The sequence below is a fragment of the Zootoca vivipara genome, chromosome 12 (assembly GCF_965207765.1).
Source record: "Zootoca vivipara chromosome 12, rZooViv2.hap1.1, whole genome shotgun sequence".
Lineage (NCBI taxonomy): Eukaryota > Metazoa > Chordata > Lepidosauria > Squamata > Lacertidae > Zootoca > Zootoca vivipara.
In genome coordinates, this window is record NC_142595.1 from 18,088,536 (window position 1) to 18,106,442 (window position 17,907).

Here is a 17,907-nt window from a genome sequence, read left to right on the forward strand (position 1 = left end):
AGACTTGGATCTCAATGGAATCACTTAGCTGTGATTCCTGCATTGCAGGAGGTTGGACTAGATGACCACTGGGGTCCCTTCCAACTCTACAATTCAATGATTCCATGAGAACAGGTGTGGGGAAGCCTCGGCTCTCCAGATGTTGCAAACATGGCTATTGGCCGGGGATGATGGGAGCTGTCGTTCAGCAACTTCTGGGAGGCTTAAACTTTCCCCTTCCCTGCAATCGAAAATAAGAACGTTACCTTTGCCTCTCTTTCTAAAAATCTGTTTCTACCTCTCCAACTGTTTGTCTGCCATTGGTGGCTTTCCTGGTAGTTTTTATGTTTACACTTTTCTCACTTTCCCATAGCTGCCAAGTTTTCCCTTTTCTCGCGAGGAAGCCTATTCAGCATAAGGGAAAATCCCTTTAAAAAGGGATAACTTGGCAGCTATGCTTTCCCTTTTCTTCATGCTGTTTCATACTCCTAATTAATAGGTCTGTGGAGAAAGAAGTAGCTGCTTTTGAGAACCCAGGATGCTGTTGCAACTTAATTTTCTTCTCTCTGGTGCACATTGTGCCCCTGTAGCTACTACTGAAATGGGCCCCTTTTGTTACACATTTCTGTTGACTTTTATTAAATTTCAAAGAAAGAACACACAGAATTCGAAATTCCTGTCATCTTGTGTCTTCTTCCGGCTTCTCGCGCTGAAACTCACGACATTTGGGGAAAATTTGGAACGCTGGGGTTTTCTGTGCTTGTTAGCAAGATAGAGCGTGCATGATAGCAACTTGTCTGATTGCCCCACTCTTGAGAAATGCCGGTGGTGGGTGATGCTCAAGCTTTACTCAAGAGTAGACCCATTGGGATTTAAGAACAGCGTCCCAGTGGTTTTCTTTTGGTCCTGTGCTTTCTTAGCCATGGGTCCGAATGGTTTTGGCCTGGCCTGCTGTTTTCCTCGGGAAAAGGTATTCTTTAGCAATAAATTGGAGCATCTGGAGAAAAACTGGCTGAGGTTTGCTCCAGTTCATAATAATAATACATTTTTATTTATACCCTTCCTTCCCGGTTCAAAAGCCCGGGCTCAGGGCGGCTAACAACAAATTTAAAACACTTAATTGTAATACAACATAAAAGCAGCATAAAATACAGTATAAATGCATGAATAACAATAAAATTCAAGTTCAATAATCAGTTTGGGGGAAATCCATCCAATAAACATTAGATAGTCACCAAGGCTAGCTGGCTAAATTAGACCTACTTGGGCCAGCGAAGAGGCCAGGGGAGAATTAGCTGTGGGGTCCCAGAGCGGGTAATCTTCATAAAAGGGGGGAGGGGGGAGAGAGAAGGGTCAGGCTGAGTTCAAATTAAAGGCCAGGCGGAATAGCTCTGTCTTACAGGCCTGGCGGAAGGAGGTTAAATCCTGTAGGGCCCTAGTCTCGTGGGACAGAGCATTCCACCAGGTCGGAGCCATCACTGAAAAGGCCCTGGCCCTGGTGGAGGATAGTCTGGCTTCCTTAGGGCCTGGGACCTCTAAACTATGGTTATTCATGGACCTTAAGGTCCTCTGCGGGGCATACCAGGAGAGGTGGTCCTGTAAATACGAGCGCCCTAAGCCACAAAAGGCTTTGAAGCTCAAAACCAGCACCTTGAACCTGACCCAATACTCCACCGGGAGCCAGTGCAGCTGGTAGAGCACTGGGTGAATATGCTCCCATGGCAAGGACCCCGTGAGGAGCCTCGCTGCAGCATTCTGCACCCGCTGGAGTTTCTGGGACAGTTTCAGGGGCAGCCCCGCGTAGAGTGAATTACAGTAGTCAAGCCTGGAGGTGACTGTCGCGTGGATCACTGTGACCAGATCGGGGCAGGAAAGGTAAGGGACCAACTGCTTGATACGGCGAAGATAGAAAAATGTCGCCTTGACTGTTGCTGCAACCTGCACCTCCATGGAAAGGGAGGCGTCAAGGATTACACCCAAACTCTTAACGGAAGGCAATGGCACTAATTGATCCCTTGCAAGAGAAGGGAGTTGGTCCCCCAACCCTATACTATCCCAACCCAGCCAGAGGACCTCTGTCTTCGAAGGATTTAGTTTCAGTCAGCTCCCATGAAGCCTTCCAGATACAGCATCCAAGCACCTGGTCAGTGTGTCCGGGGCCGAGTCGGTGTGGCCATCCACCAGCAGATAGAGCTGAGTGTCATCAGCATATTGGTGACAACCCAGCCCAAAGCTCCGGACAATCTGGCCAAGGGGGCGCATAAAGATGTTAAGAAAGTCTGAAGAAGTTAAGATGAAAAGTCACAAGGAGAGTCCAATGTCTAGGGCAGGGGTCCCCCAAACTAAGGCCCAATCGCCTTTTCAATCCGGCCTGCGGATGGTCCAGGAATCAGCATGTTTTTACATGAGTAGAATGTGTCCTTTTATTTAAAATGCATCTCTGGGTTATTTGTGGGGCATAGGAATTCGTTCATGTTTTCCCCCCAAAATATAGTCTGCCCCCCCCAAAGGTCCGAGGGACAGTGGACCGGCCCCCTGCTGAAAAAGTTTGCTGACCCCTGGTCTAGGGGGAAATGTGCAAAATTTGAAAATTTAATAAATATATATTTTAAAACAACAACAGGGAGGTTTTCTTCAGCTGATGAGAAAATTAAAAGGAGTGGAGGAAACTCGTGACTGAGGTTTGTAGCATTAGAATTAAAAGAAGTATGGAGGCAATACGGTATGTACGGAGACACTTTCTTCTGTACAGTATCTGATGAACCAAGGAAGGTGCTTCTTCAACACATATCCACCCTGAGACCTCGGGGTATAGGGTGGTATATAAAATGAATAAATAATAATAATAATACACTTACTAGCCTGATTAGTTAATAACTGATAAGCATGGAATAAGTCCCACAAGATGTGAAGGTGGCCACAAGCTTAGACAGATTTTTAACAGGGGTTAGGCAAAGTAATAATAAAGCATAGATCTGTCAACAACTATTTGGCATAACGCCTAATGGAACCTCCTTGTGCAGAGGCAGTATATCTGTGAATACCAAATGTTTGTGGAAGGGAGAGGCCGCCATCTATATTCTCCGCTTTTGTGCTTCATAAGGATACCTTGCAGACTGGGAAGGGAATGCGAGTCTCGATCGATCCACCCATTATTATTATTATTATTATTTTTATGCTCCTCTCACAGTTCTGGTTTTAATAGCAGTAGAAACACGACGCTCTTCAGCTGTGATCATGCGGTAGGTATGCAGGAGGCTCGGAGATATCCAGCGCAATGTTGTCATAAACAGGCGGCTGCCCCTCAGGAGGTGGGTAACAGGGTAGCTTCCAGGCAACCTGGAGAGAATGATAGGAACGGTGTCACTGTCACACACAAATCATTCTGGGGGGCTCTTAAACACACACATCTACCCTACCCATAGCTGCCAAGTCTCCCGTTTTCCCCGGAAAAACCCCTTTTTTACTTACCTTTTCCCGGTGGTCCCCCGTATCACTTTGTCTCCCGTTTTTCTCCATTATTTTCTCCTGCCGGCGGCCATTTTTTTTCTTTCCGATTTGCCCTTCTATGGGCACCAAAAATGGCCGCCGCCAGCTTCAAGAGTTGCATCTACGCATGTCCGGAAGTGCATAGACGTGACTTCCGGTGTTGGCGGCGGCCATTTTGGTGCCCATAGATGGGCGAAGCGACACTGGAAGTTGCATCGGCACACTTCCTGACATGCGTACAAGCGACTTTTGAAGCCGCCGGCGGCCATTTTGGGTGCCCATAGAAGGGCAAAGCCACACCGGAAGTTACATCGACGCAGCTTCCGGTGTAAAATGGCTGCCGGTCCCGGATTCTGCAGTCCGGAACTTAGAAGGTAAGACCCTACCCAACCACCAGGAATGAACAGGGAAGGAGATTTTCTACAGGGTGGAAAGAAGGTTCTCAGAAGTCAACGGCAATTTGAAAATTTAATAAATATATTTTTTAAAACAACAACAGGGAGGTTTCTTCAGCTGATGAGAAAATTAAAAGGAGGGGAGGAAATTTGTGACTGAGGTTTGTAGCATTAGAATAACCGCCCTGAGACCTCCGGGTATAAGGCGGTATATAAACTGAATAAATAATAATAACATGAACACCTCCCTTATCATCTTAGAATGGCCCCCCACCTGAGAGGTGCCAGAATGGCTGGGGGGAAAGCCCTTTTTGAATTTTAAATAATTGCACCTCATCTGCTGGTGAAGGGCGGGTAATGAATTTAATGATAATTAAAAGAATCATGGTTTGTCTGGTTCAATATAATTCAGTATATCCTACCAAACTAATGAAGACAATTGAGGAAACATATTCTCAAAGCTACCAACATGAGTCTCACCAAACTGCGGGAGGCAGTGCAAGACAGGAGTGCCTGGCATGCTCTGGTCCATGGGGTCACGAAGAGTCGGACACAACTAAATGACTAAACAACAGCAAATTCTCTAATAGATGGTGACCCATGATTTTAAATTTTTATGTGCTTCTTAGTGTGTATCTATATGAGACTGATATTTTAATATCTTGTATGAAATCATGGGATTCAAGAATTTTTTTTAAAAAAAATAAATTAATAAATGAGGTAGCTTTCTTTTGTGTTCATATAAGTGGCGTAGTGCAGGTTGTCGGCACCCTGGGCACAGAGTGTGCCCGCGCTGGCCCAAGCCTTGGCTTCCAACCGATCTGCCTTTGGTCTTGATGAGGGAGCCTATCGTGGGGGCACCGTTATGCTGCCTCGCACCCAGGGCCGGATTGAGGTTTGATGAGGCCCTAAGCTACTGTAGGTAATGGGACCCTTTATGTGTCCGGCTGTCCTTTGTCAACAACAAATTGTCACAGTTTTTTGTATGTCAAATATACTGTATCCTACATGGTAATTTATGGACCTAGTAGGTATCTAAAGCCATTTGCACATAGGAAAATACGTATTTTATTAAAGTAATTGTTGAACTGAAATACAATTAAGAAGTAGTATATTAAAAAGGTAAAGGTACTCCTGGCCATTAGGTCCAGTCGCAAACAATTCTGGGGTTGCGGCGCTCATCTCGCTTTATAGGCCGAGGGAGCCGGCATTTGTCCGCAGACAGCTTCCAGGTCATGTGGCCAGCATGACTAAGCTGCTTCTGGCGAACCAGAGCAGCGCACGGAAACGCCGTTTACCTTCCCGCCGGAGCGGTCCCTATTTATCTACTTGCACTTCATGCTTTCGAACTGCTAGGTTGGCAGGAGCTGGGACCGAGCAATGGGAGCTCACCCCGTCACGGGGATTCGAACCGTCAACCTTCTGATCGGCAAGCCCTAGGCTCAGTGGTTTAGACCACAGCGCCACCAGCCTCCCAAGTATATTAATAGTGAAATACAATTAAGAAGAAGTATAATGGGGGGGGCAATAAGCTACAGCTACAGCTTGTTTAGCTTATACGTAAATCTGGCACTGCTCACGCCCTTTCAAAAATCTGCACCCTGGGCCACAGCCCCACCCCCTGACCCTCCCCATGCTACACCCCTGGTCCATATAGTACCGTATCATTTGAAGAAGCAAAATTGATTTAATGAACATTTGCGTCCCCATTTTCCTCAACTTTTGCACCAGGAATGAAGAGGCATGGGCTTCTCAATTCGAGGCAGGGCCATAAATCTCTCCTGCCTCACTGGAAGCAGGCTAGCTGTCATTGTGGCAGGGATGCCTGCCGTATCTCATGAGCAGAAGAAAGAGTCGCATGAGATGCTTACCTCACTGTAGGGGGGAGGATCCATGCTCTGTTGCTGTGGAGGAGCTATAGGCACAGGTGGGGCAAAGGCAGGCGGCAAGGTGGACATGCGTATTGCCGTTTCTTCCTGGCCGGTCTCCTCCGGGTCCTTGCAAACTGCGCAGCACCACTTAAAAAGCGCTGTCAGGCAGCCCAAGCCCACGCCAATCCCAATGACAGTGACGAGACCTCTGCAGGGAGACAAAGGAAGGAGAGACATAGCAGAAGCCCAGCTCTTGGATCTACCAAACCCCGTCAAGGAGACGTTTTATCTTTTGCCATGCTGCTAATGCAGAATATCTGAAACCCACCACCAAGAAGACATTCCTTCTGTAGGCTGCATTCTGTTCAGCACGGTTGGAGGCAAAGAGCGATCCAGGACATTGTTTTTCTCCCAGCCCCACCGCAAGTTGAGCATACAAATGGGCATTGCATTAGGAATAAAATGCTTGCAAAAAAATACTGTATATTCCTGCGTATAAGACTTACTTTTTAACCCAGGAAAAGTCGGGGGTCGTCATACGCCGGGTCATATTTCTTATACAGCGAGTATATCCCAAACCCTATATTTTAACTAGAAAAGTTGGGGGTCGTCTTATATGCCCAGTCGTCTTATACGCTGGAATATACAGTAATAATAAATGTGCATAGCAGTGAAAGATTAGACGACTGCAATGCACTCTCTGTGGGGCTTCCTTCGTGCTTGATGTGGAAGCAGCAGAGAGGGCAGAATGCGGCGGCGCAATTGCTGACAGTGTGTATAACACTCGTGGTTTTTAAGGAAGGCTTAAGGAATAGTTTAGATAATGCAGATGGGCACATGACCAGGGCCAGATTTAGGTTTGATGAGGCCCTAACCTACTGAAGGCAATGGGGCCCTTTATATGTCCAGCTGTCCTTTGTCAGCAATAAATTGTGGCTGTGTTTGTTGTTTTTGTTGAATATATGCTATATGGTAATTTATGGACCTGATCCCCTTCATGGATCAATGCCTTGTCGTGGCGAAGGGGCTTGAATAACTCAGAGAAGCTATGAGCTATGCCATGCAGGGCCACCCAAGATGGACAGGTCATAGTGGAGAGTTTTGACTAAACGTGATCCACCTGGAGAAGGAACTGGCAAGCCACTCCAGTATCCCTGCCAAGAAAACTCCATGGACAAAGACAACAGGCATATAAAAGTTATGACGCTGGAAGATGAGCCCCTCAGGTCGGAAGGCGTCCAACATGCTACTGAGGAAGAGCGGAGGACAAGTACAAGTAGATTCAGAGCTGATGAAGCGGCTGGGCCAAAGCCGAAAGGACGCTCACTTGCGGATATGCCTGGAAGCGAAAGGAAAGTCCGATGCTGTAAAGAAAAATATTGCATAGGAACCTGGAATGTAAGAACCATGAGTGGAGGTAAGCTGGATGTGGTCAAAAATGAGATGACAAGAATAAATATCGACATCCTGGGCATCAGTGAACTAAAATGGAAGGGAATGGGCGAATTCAGTTCGGGTGACTATCATATCTACTACTGTGGGCAAGAATCCTGTAGCAGAAATGGAGTGGCCCTCATAGTCAACAAAAGAGTGGCAAAAGCTGTAATGGGATGCAATCTCAAAAATGACAGAATGATCTCGATACGAATCCAAGGCAGACCTTTTAACATCACAGTAATCCAAGTTTATGCACCAACTACCAGTGCTGAAGAAAGTGAAATTGACCAATTCTATGAAGACCTACAACAACTTCTAGAAATGACACCAAAGAAGGATGTTCTTCTCATTACAGGGGATTGGAATGCTAAAGTAGGGAATCAAGAGATAAAAGGAACAACTGGCAAGTTTGGCCTTGGAGTTCAAAATGAAGCAGGGCAAAGGCTAATAGGGTTCTGTCAAGAGAACAAGCTGGTCATCACAAACACTCTCTTCCAACAACACAAGAGACGACTCTACACATGGATATCACCAAATGGGCAGCATCGAAATCAGATTGATTATATTCTCTGCAGCCAAAGATGGAGAAGCTCTATACAGTCAGCAAAAACAAGACCTGGAGCTGACTGTAACTCAGATCATCAGCTTCTTATAGCAAAATTCCAGCTTAAACTGAAGAAAGTAGGAAAAACCACTGGGCCAGTAAGATACAATCTGAATCAAATCCCTTATGAATACACAGTGGAAGTGAGGAACAGGTTTAAGGATTTAGATTTGGTGGACAGAGTGCCTGAAGAACTATGGATGGAGGCTCGTAACATTATACAGGAGGCAGCAACGAAAACCATCCCAAGGAAAAGGAAATGCAAGAAAGCAAAATGGCTATCCAACGAGGCCATACAAATAGCGGAGGAGAGGAGGCAAGCAAAATGCAAGGGAGATAGGGAAAGATACAGGAAACTGAATGCAGATTTCCAAAAAACAGCAAGGAGAGACAAGAGGGTCTTCTTAAATGAGCAATGCAAAGAAATAGAGGAAAACAATAGAATGGGGGAAACCAGAGATCTGTTCAAGAAAATTGGAGATATGAAAGGAACATTTCGTACAAAGATTACCATAATCAAGGACAAAAGTGGTAAGGACCTAACAGAAGCAGAAGACATCAAGAAGAGGTGGCAGGAATACACAGAGGAATTATACCAGAAAGATATGGAGGTCTCATACACCCCAGGTAGTGTGGTTGCTGACCTTGAGCCAGACATCTTGGAGAGTGAAGTCAAATGGGCCTTAGAAAGCATTGCTAATAACAAGGCCAGTGGAAGTGATGATATTCCAGCTGAACTATTTAAAATTTTAAAAGATGATGCTGTTAAGGTGCTACACCCAATATGCCAGCAAGTTTGGAAAACTCAGCAATGGCCAGAGGATTGGAGAAGATCAGTCTACATCCCAATTCCAAAGAAGGGCAGTGCCAAAGAATGCTCCAACTACCGCACAATTGCGCTCATTTCACACGCTAGCAAGGTTATGCTTAAAATTCTACAAGGCAGGCTTAGGCAGTATGTGGACCGAGAACTCCCAGAAGTGCAAGCTGGATTTCGAAAGGGCAGAGGAACCAGAGACCAAATAGCAAACATGCGCTGGATTATGGAGAAAGCTAGAGAGTTCCAGAAAAACGTCTACTTCTGCTTCATTGACTATGCAAAAGCCTTTGACTGTGTCGACCACAGCAAACTATGGCAAGTTCTTAAAGAAATGGGAGTGCCTGATCACCTCATCTGTCTCCTGAGAAATCTCTATGTGGGACAAGAAGCTACAGTTAGAACTGGATATGGAACAACTGATTGGTTCAAAATTGGGAAAGGAGTACGACAAGGTTGTATATTGTCTCCCTGCTTATTTAACTTATATGCAGAATTCATCATGCGAAAGGCTGGACTAGATGAATCCCAAGCCGGAATTAAGATTGCCGGAAGAAATATCAACAACCTCAGATATGCAGATGACACAACCTTGATGGCAGAAAGCGAGGAGGAATTAAAGAACCTTTTAATGAGGGTGAAAGAGGAGAGCGCAAAATATGGTCTGAAGCTCAACATCAAAAAAACCAAGATCATGGCCACTGGTCCCATCACCTCCTGGCAAATAGAAGGGGAAGAAATGGAGGCAGTGAGAGATTTTACTTTCTTGGGCTCCTTGATCACTGCAGATGGTGACAGCAGTCACGAAATTAAAAGACGCCTGCTTCTTGGGAGAAAAGCAATGACAAACCTAGACAGCATCTTAAAAAGCAGAGACATCACTTTGCCGACAAAGGTCCGTATAGTTAAAGCTATGGTTTTCCCAGTAGTGATGTATGGAAGTGAGAGCTGGACCATAAAGAAGGCTGATCGTCGAAGAATTGATGCTTTTGAATTATGGTGCTGGAGGAGACTCTTGAGAGTCCCATGGACTGCTAGAAGATCAAACCTATCCATTCTGAAGGAAATCAGCCCTGAGTGCTCCCTGGAAGGACAGATCGTGAAGCTGAGGCTCCAATACTTTGGCCACCTCATGAGAAGAGAAGAATCCTTGGAAAAGACCCTGATGTTGGGAAAGATTGAGGGCACTAGGAGAAGGGGACGACAGAGGACAAGATGGTTGGACAGTGTTCTCGAAGCTACGAACATGAGTTTGACCAAACTGCGGGAGGCAGTGCAAGACAGGAGTGCCTGGCGTGCTATGGTCCATGGGGTCACGAAGAGTCGGACACGACTAAACGACTAAACAACAACAACATGGACCTGATAGGTATCTAAAGCCATTTGAACATAACAAAATAGGTATTTTATCAAAGTAATTGATGAACTGAAATACAATTAAGAAGAAGTAAAGGTAAAGGGGCCCCTGACCATCAGGTCCAGTCACGGACGACTCTGGGGTTGCGCACTCATCTCGCTCTATAGGCCGAGGGAGCCAACGTTTGTCCACAGACAGCTTCCAGGTCATGTGGCCAGCATGACTAAGCCGCTTCTGGTGAAACCAGAGCAGCGCACGGAAATGCCGTTTACCTTCCTGCCAGAGCAGTACCTATTTATCTACTTGCACTTTGACATGCTTTCGAACTGCTAGGTTGGCAGGAGCAGGAGCTGGGACCGAGCAACGGGAGCTCACCCCATTGTGGGGATTTGAACCGCCGACCTTCTGATCGGCAAGCCCTAGGCTCTGTGGGTTAGACCACAGCACCTTAATACAATTAAGAAGAAGTATAGGTAAAGGGACCCCTGACCATTAGGTCCAGTCGTGACCGACTCTGGGGTTGCGCGCTCATCTCGCATTATTGGCCGAGGGAGCCGGCGTATAGTTTCCAGGTCATGGAATGCCGTTTACCTTCCCGCTGTAGCGGTTCCTATTTATCTACTTGCATTTTGAGGTGCTTTCGAACTGCTAGGTTGGCAGGAGCTGGGACCAAGCAACGGGAGCTCACCCCGTCACAGGGATTCGAACCGCCGACCTTCTGATCAGCAAGCCCTAGGCTCTGTGATTTAACCACAGCACCACCTGGGTCCCTAAGAAGTATATTAATAGTGAAATAATTATTAAGCTCTAACTTAAAATGATTGGCATTTGGCAATAACAAAAGTCCTTTAGAAACACAATTTACAAAGACTCATAATCTAGTTTCTAGAAACTTGCTATAACATGAAATAATAATAGGTGTAAATATATGATGCAAACTACTACTAATAATAAATAGCATAATGGAGGCACCCTATATATAGAAATGAGCAAACCAGTGATATTTTAGGGAGCAGGCTAGCAGGCAGGGCCCATGACTTACATCATAGGAGCCTACACAACACAAAACACTGTTGCTGTATGTAGGTTTTATTTTATTTGCTTTTTATCTTATATTTTGGAAATGTACACCCATTTATTTATTTATTTTTTGGGGGGGCCCAAGAGAGTGAAGCCCTAAGCTATAACTTGTTTGGCTTCCTGCACTGGGTGTGGCTTCAGGAGAGGGGGTGTGGCTGGGAAGGGGGGGTAGCCTGGACCACATTTGGCCCTGGGCCTATATAGTTCCCGACCCCTGGCAGCACACAAACGCAATCCTTCAGTCCATCAATCTGATATTTGACCAGTCTCAACGCTGCTGTAATCGCAGACAAACCAACGTCTTCTCCTGCCAATCAATAAACTTTGTTTGCATAGCCAACAGCCATAGCAACAGAATACACACAATATACAATTAAAAGCAGCATGGATAAAAGGATCAAGCATATAACTATGATTGCCGTTCAAAAAGTGGCCCTTAGTCTCATTGCACCCTCGATGAATCTGGCAACTTTTGTTGTCATCAGGCCATTTCGATCTGATAAAAGAACGAACAACGTTGCCTCAGTTGGGCGGCCTGGGAAAGTTAGAAGGAGTGGTGTAATAAGTTTGAACCTCAAGTCTTTGTGGAGGGGACATGACGGAGGGATGTGAGCCACTGTTTCTGTGTTGCTGATTCCACAGGGGCAGAGTCGTTGTTCGGTTGGAATCTTTTGAAATCTGCCCTCGAGTATGGCAGAGGGCAGCACATCCATTCTGGCTAAAGTAAAGCCACGTCTGAATTTTGAGGTGGTTAATTTATGCAGATAGTATGCCAGGGGTTCAAGCTGGGAGGGGGGAAAGAAGGCAAACCAAGGGCAGAATTTCTTTGTGATGGCCAAGTTGTTCTCCTGCCAATTCACAAACAGTGATTCCCACCACCACCACCACCACCACCTAATCCACTCGCCAGGAAGGGCTGCCCACACTCGCTCCATACATACATGGTCCAGTCAGGCATTGTCCATTTCCTGCAGGTGCAGTAATAGTTTATACACCTTGAAGAAGGAGAGAGGCAAAAGTTTAGAAAGACAAAAGCTTGCATTATTATTATTATTATTATTATTATTATTATTATTATTATTATTATTATTTCCGTTTAATATACCACCCTTTATCAAAAGATCCCCGGGCAGTGTACCACATTAAAAACACATGGTAGAACATCAATAATCCTATATAATAAAGTGCAAGTGTCTCAGCGTCCAGTCCCTGCTACTGCGCATGTGCCCCACGGACACAGGGTTTGGACGCAGAGACTTGACGCACACACGCGCACATACACACACGCTCTCCCCACCCACCCCACCCCCCTGCCTACCGTTTCCCTCGCAGTCCTCAGAAGAATCGCGGCCTTCTCCTGGGCGCCCGCTGGCCAGCTGGGCTCAGCGGAGCGCCCCGATGAAGTGGTGGTCGTGGGAGGGGCCAGCCGCCCCCCCACGCGCCGCCGCCACCGAAAAAGGCCGAATGTTCTAGCGCCCGTTTATTAAACGGGCTGAATGACACTAGTAAATAATAATAAAACAAAAAGGCTGCTGTCGCTTTGCCCTCCACTCCTCCCAACCAGCTGCTTCTGGATTTGCCCTAAATTTGTGGGTAGAGGCTGCAACTCAGTGACACAGCGTGTGTTTTACATGCAAGTTTCTAGGATCAAACTTTGCATGCAAGTTTCTAGCTCTCTACAGCGAGAGCTGGGGAAAGAAACCCTGGAGAGGGTATGGATTGCTTCTCAAGCCTAGTTTTTTTCGCCCATGCCAATTTTTTTGCTTGGGTTTTCCCCACCCCTGTTGTCTTACATTGCACCAATTTCTACCCAATTTTTTTTAATCTACCCAATTTTCCCATGCCCAGGTTGGACGCTCATCCATTTAAGGTCTGAGCCGGTCCTCCTAGCATCTTCAGTACTGGAAAACAGGCCAGAGGAAGAACCTGGAGCTGTAACTTACGAGTAATCCCAACAGTCTCCATCGAACGTCGAAACCTAGAAAGAGAATGAATCTGGAAGTGAACGACTGGAAAGGAAGATGTCTTTATTGAATGCGCATTTATTTATTTAGTTTATATCCCACCCTTCCTTCAGCGAGGTATTTTTATCTTGATCTTCACCCAAAGGGGAGGGGGGGAGCTGCCAGTGCAGGTTGCAGACCAATTAAAACCAAGTTCCTTACCTTGAGCTAAAAGACATAACATGAAAGATAGGAGGGTTGGGGACGGAGGAGGAAAAAGCAAATTCGGGTACTACCGTATTTTTTCGTGTATAAGACAACCCCTATTTTTTAAATCCAAAATTAAGAAATTAAGTTGTTTAACATTTTCGGGGCAGTAGAAGCCTGCTTGTTCTACTGCCAGAATGTCTTCGTTTTCTAGCCACTCTTTGAACTTTTCAAGTAGATGCTTTGTATAAAGTTTTCTAATCACACTTAATAAGCTGATCGGCCTATAATTCGCTGCATCCCCTCTGTTGCCCTTTTTATACAATGGGACCACTATGGCTGTTCCCCAATCTCTTGGGAAGCGGCCAGTATTGTCTATATGGGTGAAAAGGGTGGCTTGGAAAGGAGCCCACCAACCTGCCTGAGATTTTATCATTTCTGGAAGAATACCATCTGGGCCAGGGGCTTTGGCCATTTTCAGTTGATTTCACTTTTGTTGCTGATACTGCTGGCTATTTAGCCAGCTGCTCTATTTCCTGCTCCTGGGTGGGATGTTCAACGTCCTCATACATAGCTTGGGGAAAAGGCGACCCAGCGGTCAGGTGGAATATGTGAGGATAATGGGGAGGCAGCCTTGTGGGAGCCAGAAGTAACCAGTTTCCAAAATAATGTCTGTTTGTTTCTTTTTGCTTTTGCTGCATTAATTAGTTCTGGCCAGCATTTTCTGCTATAAACATTTTTTAGGGAAAGTATTCATTTCAGCATCAGTAAAACTTGTCTATCCCCTTCTGAACTATTTCTAAGGATGGAGATTCCCTATCCTCCCTCTGTTGCAGACTGCCATTCAGTCATTTATTACAAACCAACGTCCCTTTTCTTTTTTCATACTTCTTTCTGAATGTTAAAAGGGCACGTTAAAAAGGTAAAGGGACCCCTGACCATTAGGTCCAGTCATGACCGACTCTGGGGTTGCGCACTCATCTCGCATTATTGGCCGAGGGAGCCGGCGTATAGCTTCCAGGTCATGTGGCCAGCATGACAAAGCCGCTTCTGGCGATCCAGAGCAGCACACGGAAACACCGTTTGCCTTCCCGCTGTAGCGGTTCCTATTTATCTACTTGCATTTTGACGTGCTTTTGAACTGCTAGGTTGGCAGGAGCTGGGACCAAGCAACGGGAGCTCACCCCGTCACAGGGATTCGAACCGCCGACCTTCTGATCAGCAAGCCCTAGGCTCTGTGGTTTAACCACAGCGCCACCTGGGTACCAAAGGGGCAGGTTAGGAAGGGGAAATCTATTTCCCTGCCTTTAACAGTCAAAGGGCTCTTGCCATCTTACACTCTTAACACCACTAATTCGCAGAAATATAAAAATAGACCGGATTTCCCCCCCCCCCCAAAAAAACCCTTCATGGCCATCTAAACTAATGGGCACCACCGTATCTTGTGGCAAGGAGTTCCATAAACCACTTAATGTGCCAGGTGAATAGGTACTGCTTTTCTTTTGTTCCGAATTTGACTGCCCGTCAGTTCCATTGGGAGACACACAGCGATATTGGGGGAGAAGAATAACAACTTCTCTCCACGGCATGTCTCGCCTCTCGGCAACTTAGTTCCCCACCCACTCAAAACCTAAAACATCCCCAAATCGGAGCCTTTCCTCGCGGATAAGGTCCCCTCCCTTCCACAGCTCATTGGGGCTGCCTCTTCCAGCAGTGTTCCCAGCTCTTTGCTATGAGTCCCACGGCATCTGGCAAACTCACCTCCCGGTAAACAGCGAAGAGGCAAGTCAAGAGCCTTGCTGCTTGCTTTTGCCATGTTGCCATCCTCTTGCCTTGCAGTTCAGTGCCCTGTGCACGACTCGGATCACTCAGGGAAAGTCTTATCTCGCTCGCTGCACTGTGGACTTTGCCTGAGGAGAGATCGGAGGGTGGGGAACGGGGTCATTGCCACTGGGTACGAAGCACCATCATGTGCTGTGCTGAGGAGATCAGGCATTTGCCAGGGGTCCCCAGACCAGCAGAGGATCCCCCCCCCCAGGGCTACCATTTCTGAAACTTTGTATGGAATATCCAAGGAGATCAGGTGAGGCATAATAACAACAACAACAACAACAACAACAACAAATTATTTGTACCCCACCCATCTGGCTGGGTTTCCCCAGCCACTCTGAGTGGCTTCCAACAAAGATTTAAAATACATTAAAATGTCACACATTAAAAACTTCCCTGAACAGGGCTGCCTTCAGATGTCTTCTAAATGTAAGGTAGTTATTTATCGCTTTGACATCTGATGGGAGGGCGTTCCACAGGGCAGGTGCCACTACCGAGAAGGCCCTCTGCCTGGTTCTCTGTAGCTTTGCTTCTCGCAGTGAGGGAACCACCAGAAGGCCCTCGGCGCTGGACCTCAGTGTCCGGGCAGAACGATGGGGGTGGAGACGCTCCTTCAGGTATACTGGACAGAGGCCGTTTAGGGCTTTAAAGGTCAACACCAACACTTTGAATTGTGCTTGGAAATGTACTGGGAGCCAGTGAAGATCCTTTAGGGCTGGTGTTATATGGTCCCGCGGCCACTCCCAGTCACCAGTCTAGCTGCCGCATTCTGGATTAGTTGTAGTTTCCGGGTCACCTTCAAAGGTAGCCCCACGTAGAGCGCATTGCAGTAGTCCAAGCGGGAGATAACCAGAGCATGCACCACTCTGGCGAGACACTCCGTGGGCAGGTAGGGTCTAAGCCTGCGTACCAGATAGAGCTGGTAGACATAAAAGAATTGTGCGTATATAGGATTGCAGCTGCTATCAATTGTCCTGCGTCACTTCATTTTTTTCCTAGATGCTTGCATTTTATTATTATTATTATTTATTACATTTCTATCACCTGAAGATCACAGGGTGCTTTACAATATAAATTGTGTAACCAGCTGGTTTGCCTGTCACCTCGAGGCAATGACTCATTCTTACCCATGGCAGGAGTCACTCAAAATACTGGTGTGCCCTTCTGCGTCATAGAACCGGCTTGAGGTGTCAGGTGCTTTGTGATATTGAACTTTAGAAGGGGAAATCCCGTGTAGTCCGATATCTTGCTGACGACACGGGTACCTGTGGAGGAAACTGTGTGTCTTCCTGAAATGTGAGATGACTTCCAAATCCAAATCCAAATCACTTTATTTCAGCTTTAAGCTCATAGACATAATAAGAACAGAAACACGCACGATTTGATTTACAATTAAAAGGTGAAATAGCTTAAAGGATATGCAGAATTAGATAAGGATATAATAAAAGAATTTCAAGTTGTATATAACAATCCATTCCGAATTTTGCCATTTGTAAAGTTACAAACGGATTTTGTGTCTTGCAATAAAAAAGCAAGGTGAGAAACTTCCAGATGCCCGGGGAGTTTTTGAATTAGTGGGAGCAATAAATTCTTACAGATGGCACAATATAAAGGACATATAAACACTATGTGCTGCAGGGTGTCAATCAAAGAGTTATCACAGGCACATAAAACCAGAACTTGGCCCTTAGAAAATCTGTGAAGGGGGACATTTGAGGGGAAGACATTAAAACGTGCCTTAATAAAAGCAAAACGATGAGTGGCAATAGGAAGGGATGATAAGTAAGCTGGCACATGAAATGAAGGATTAACGCCCAAATGTCGCGGAGGAGATGTGAAATATACTTGGAGTCGAGAGTGAATTTCATGCTCTTTATTCAGTTCGTAGTCATCAAGGAGAAGAAGAAAAGAATGCCCCTTTCCCCAAAACCATCTGCTTATATACATTATTTACACAATGGGCTTTGCGTGATTGGCTACTTCAGGGCTACACCTGTGGGCCAATCAGTTTGTGGATTGACTTCTGCCAGCCGCCTGATTGGCTGCTCCTGCAGGCCAATCAGGTTGCGGATTCACTTCCACCTGGAGTTGGATTGGGTGACTCCTGCGGACCAATCAGACTGCTGATTCTGGATCCTATTGTTCTATGATTCAGCTCAGTACATAACACCATGACTTCCTGTTTTAGAGGGAAACTGAGGCAGGAGGGGGAGGGCAAATCAACTCTTCTCTCCAGGACATGACTGTTACCATAGGAGCCAATTTCTAGGAGGCGAGGTTCCTTCAGGCCCTCCCAATAAAATATTTGAGGGGGCCAGACCCCTCCCCAAATTCATGGGCATTGCCATTCACATGGTATCGGTGCATCTCATCTTGTGATTGATTATGTGGAATAAAATATTTTGAATAAAATATTGGCACCCCTGACTGCTATCTTGAGCAAGAGGTAGCTGAATGCATAAGGGAATGGGTTGTGTTATTTTTATTTTATTTTTTAAAAACCATTTTAAAGACTCAATGCTATTTGGTTACTCTCAACTTTCAAGGCAAGCATTCAAATGTATATTCTTTTAAGGAGAGACAATATCTTAACACCCAGGAAGGTCTGTAGGGAAGGAGGTGGTCTTTCAGATATCTGAGGCCTAAGTCATGTTGTAGGGCTTATACAAGGGCCAACATTGATGCCGAAATCCAGCATCGCCTGAGCTCTGCGAGTGCGGCTTTCTCCCGACTGAAGTGCAGAGTGTTTGAGGACCGGGACATTCGCAGGGAAACCAAAATGCTTGTTTACAAAGCTAATGTACTACCAACCTTACTGTATGCTCGTGAAACGTGGATCACTTTTAAACGCCATCTCCAACTCCTCAAAGGATTCCATCAACGGTGTCTCCGAAATTT

At 46.0% G+C, this 17,907-nt stretch overlaps 1 protein-coding gene across 1 annotated transcript; it reads right to left on the reverse strand.

Annotated features, from left to right (window-relative positions):
- Positions 1-2,114: 2,114 nt before the first annotated feature.
- On the reverse strand, positions 2,115-17,468 carry LOC148683808 (uncharacterized). Its single transcript, XM_088655073.1, has 5 exons — positions 14,941-17,468; positions 12,973-13,007; positions 11,971-12,024; positions 5,735-5,942; positions 2,115-3,318 (listed from the first exon to the last, which is right to left on the reverse strand). Exons 1-5 carry the CDS (start codon positions 15,001-15,003, stop codon positions 3,205-3,207), a joined length of 474 nt encoding a protein of 157 aa, XP_088511199.1. The 5' UTR covers positions 15,004-17,468; the 3' UTR covers positions 2,115-3,204.
- Between the last annotated feature and the right edge of the window lie 439 nt (positions 17,469-17,907).

Bases quoted from the DNA above. Each gene is read 5' to 3' on its own strand.
- LOC148683808 (XM_088655073.1), bottom strand. From the start codon at position 15,003: ATGGCAACATGGCAAAAGCAAGCAGCAAGGCTCTTGACTTGCCTCTTC. The intron at 12,025-12,972 runs GTAAGTTACAGC...TCCTTCTTCAAG, and splicing joins GGAGACTGTTGGGATTACTC to GTGTATAAACTATTACTGCA. The intron at 3,319-5,734 runs GTAAGCATCTCA...CATTCTCTCCAG, and splicing joins ATCCTCCCCCCTACAGTGAG to GTTGCCTGGAAGCTACCCTG.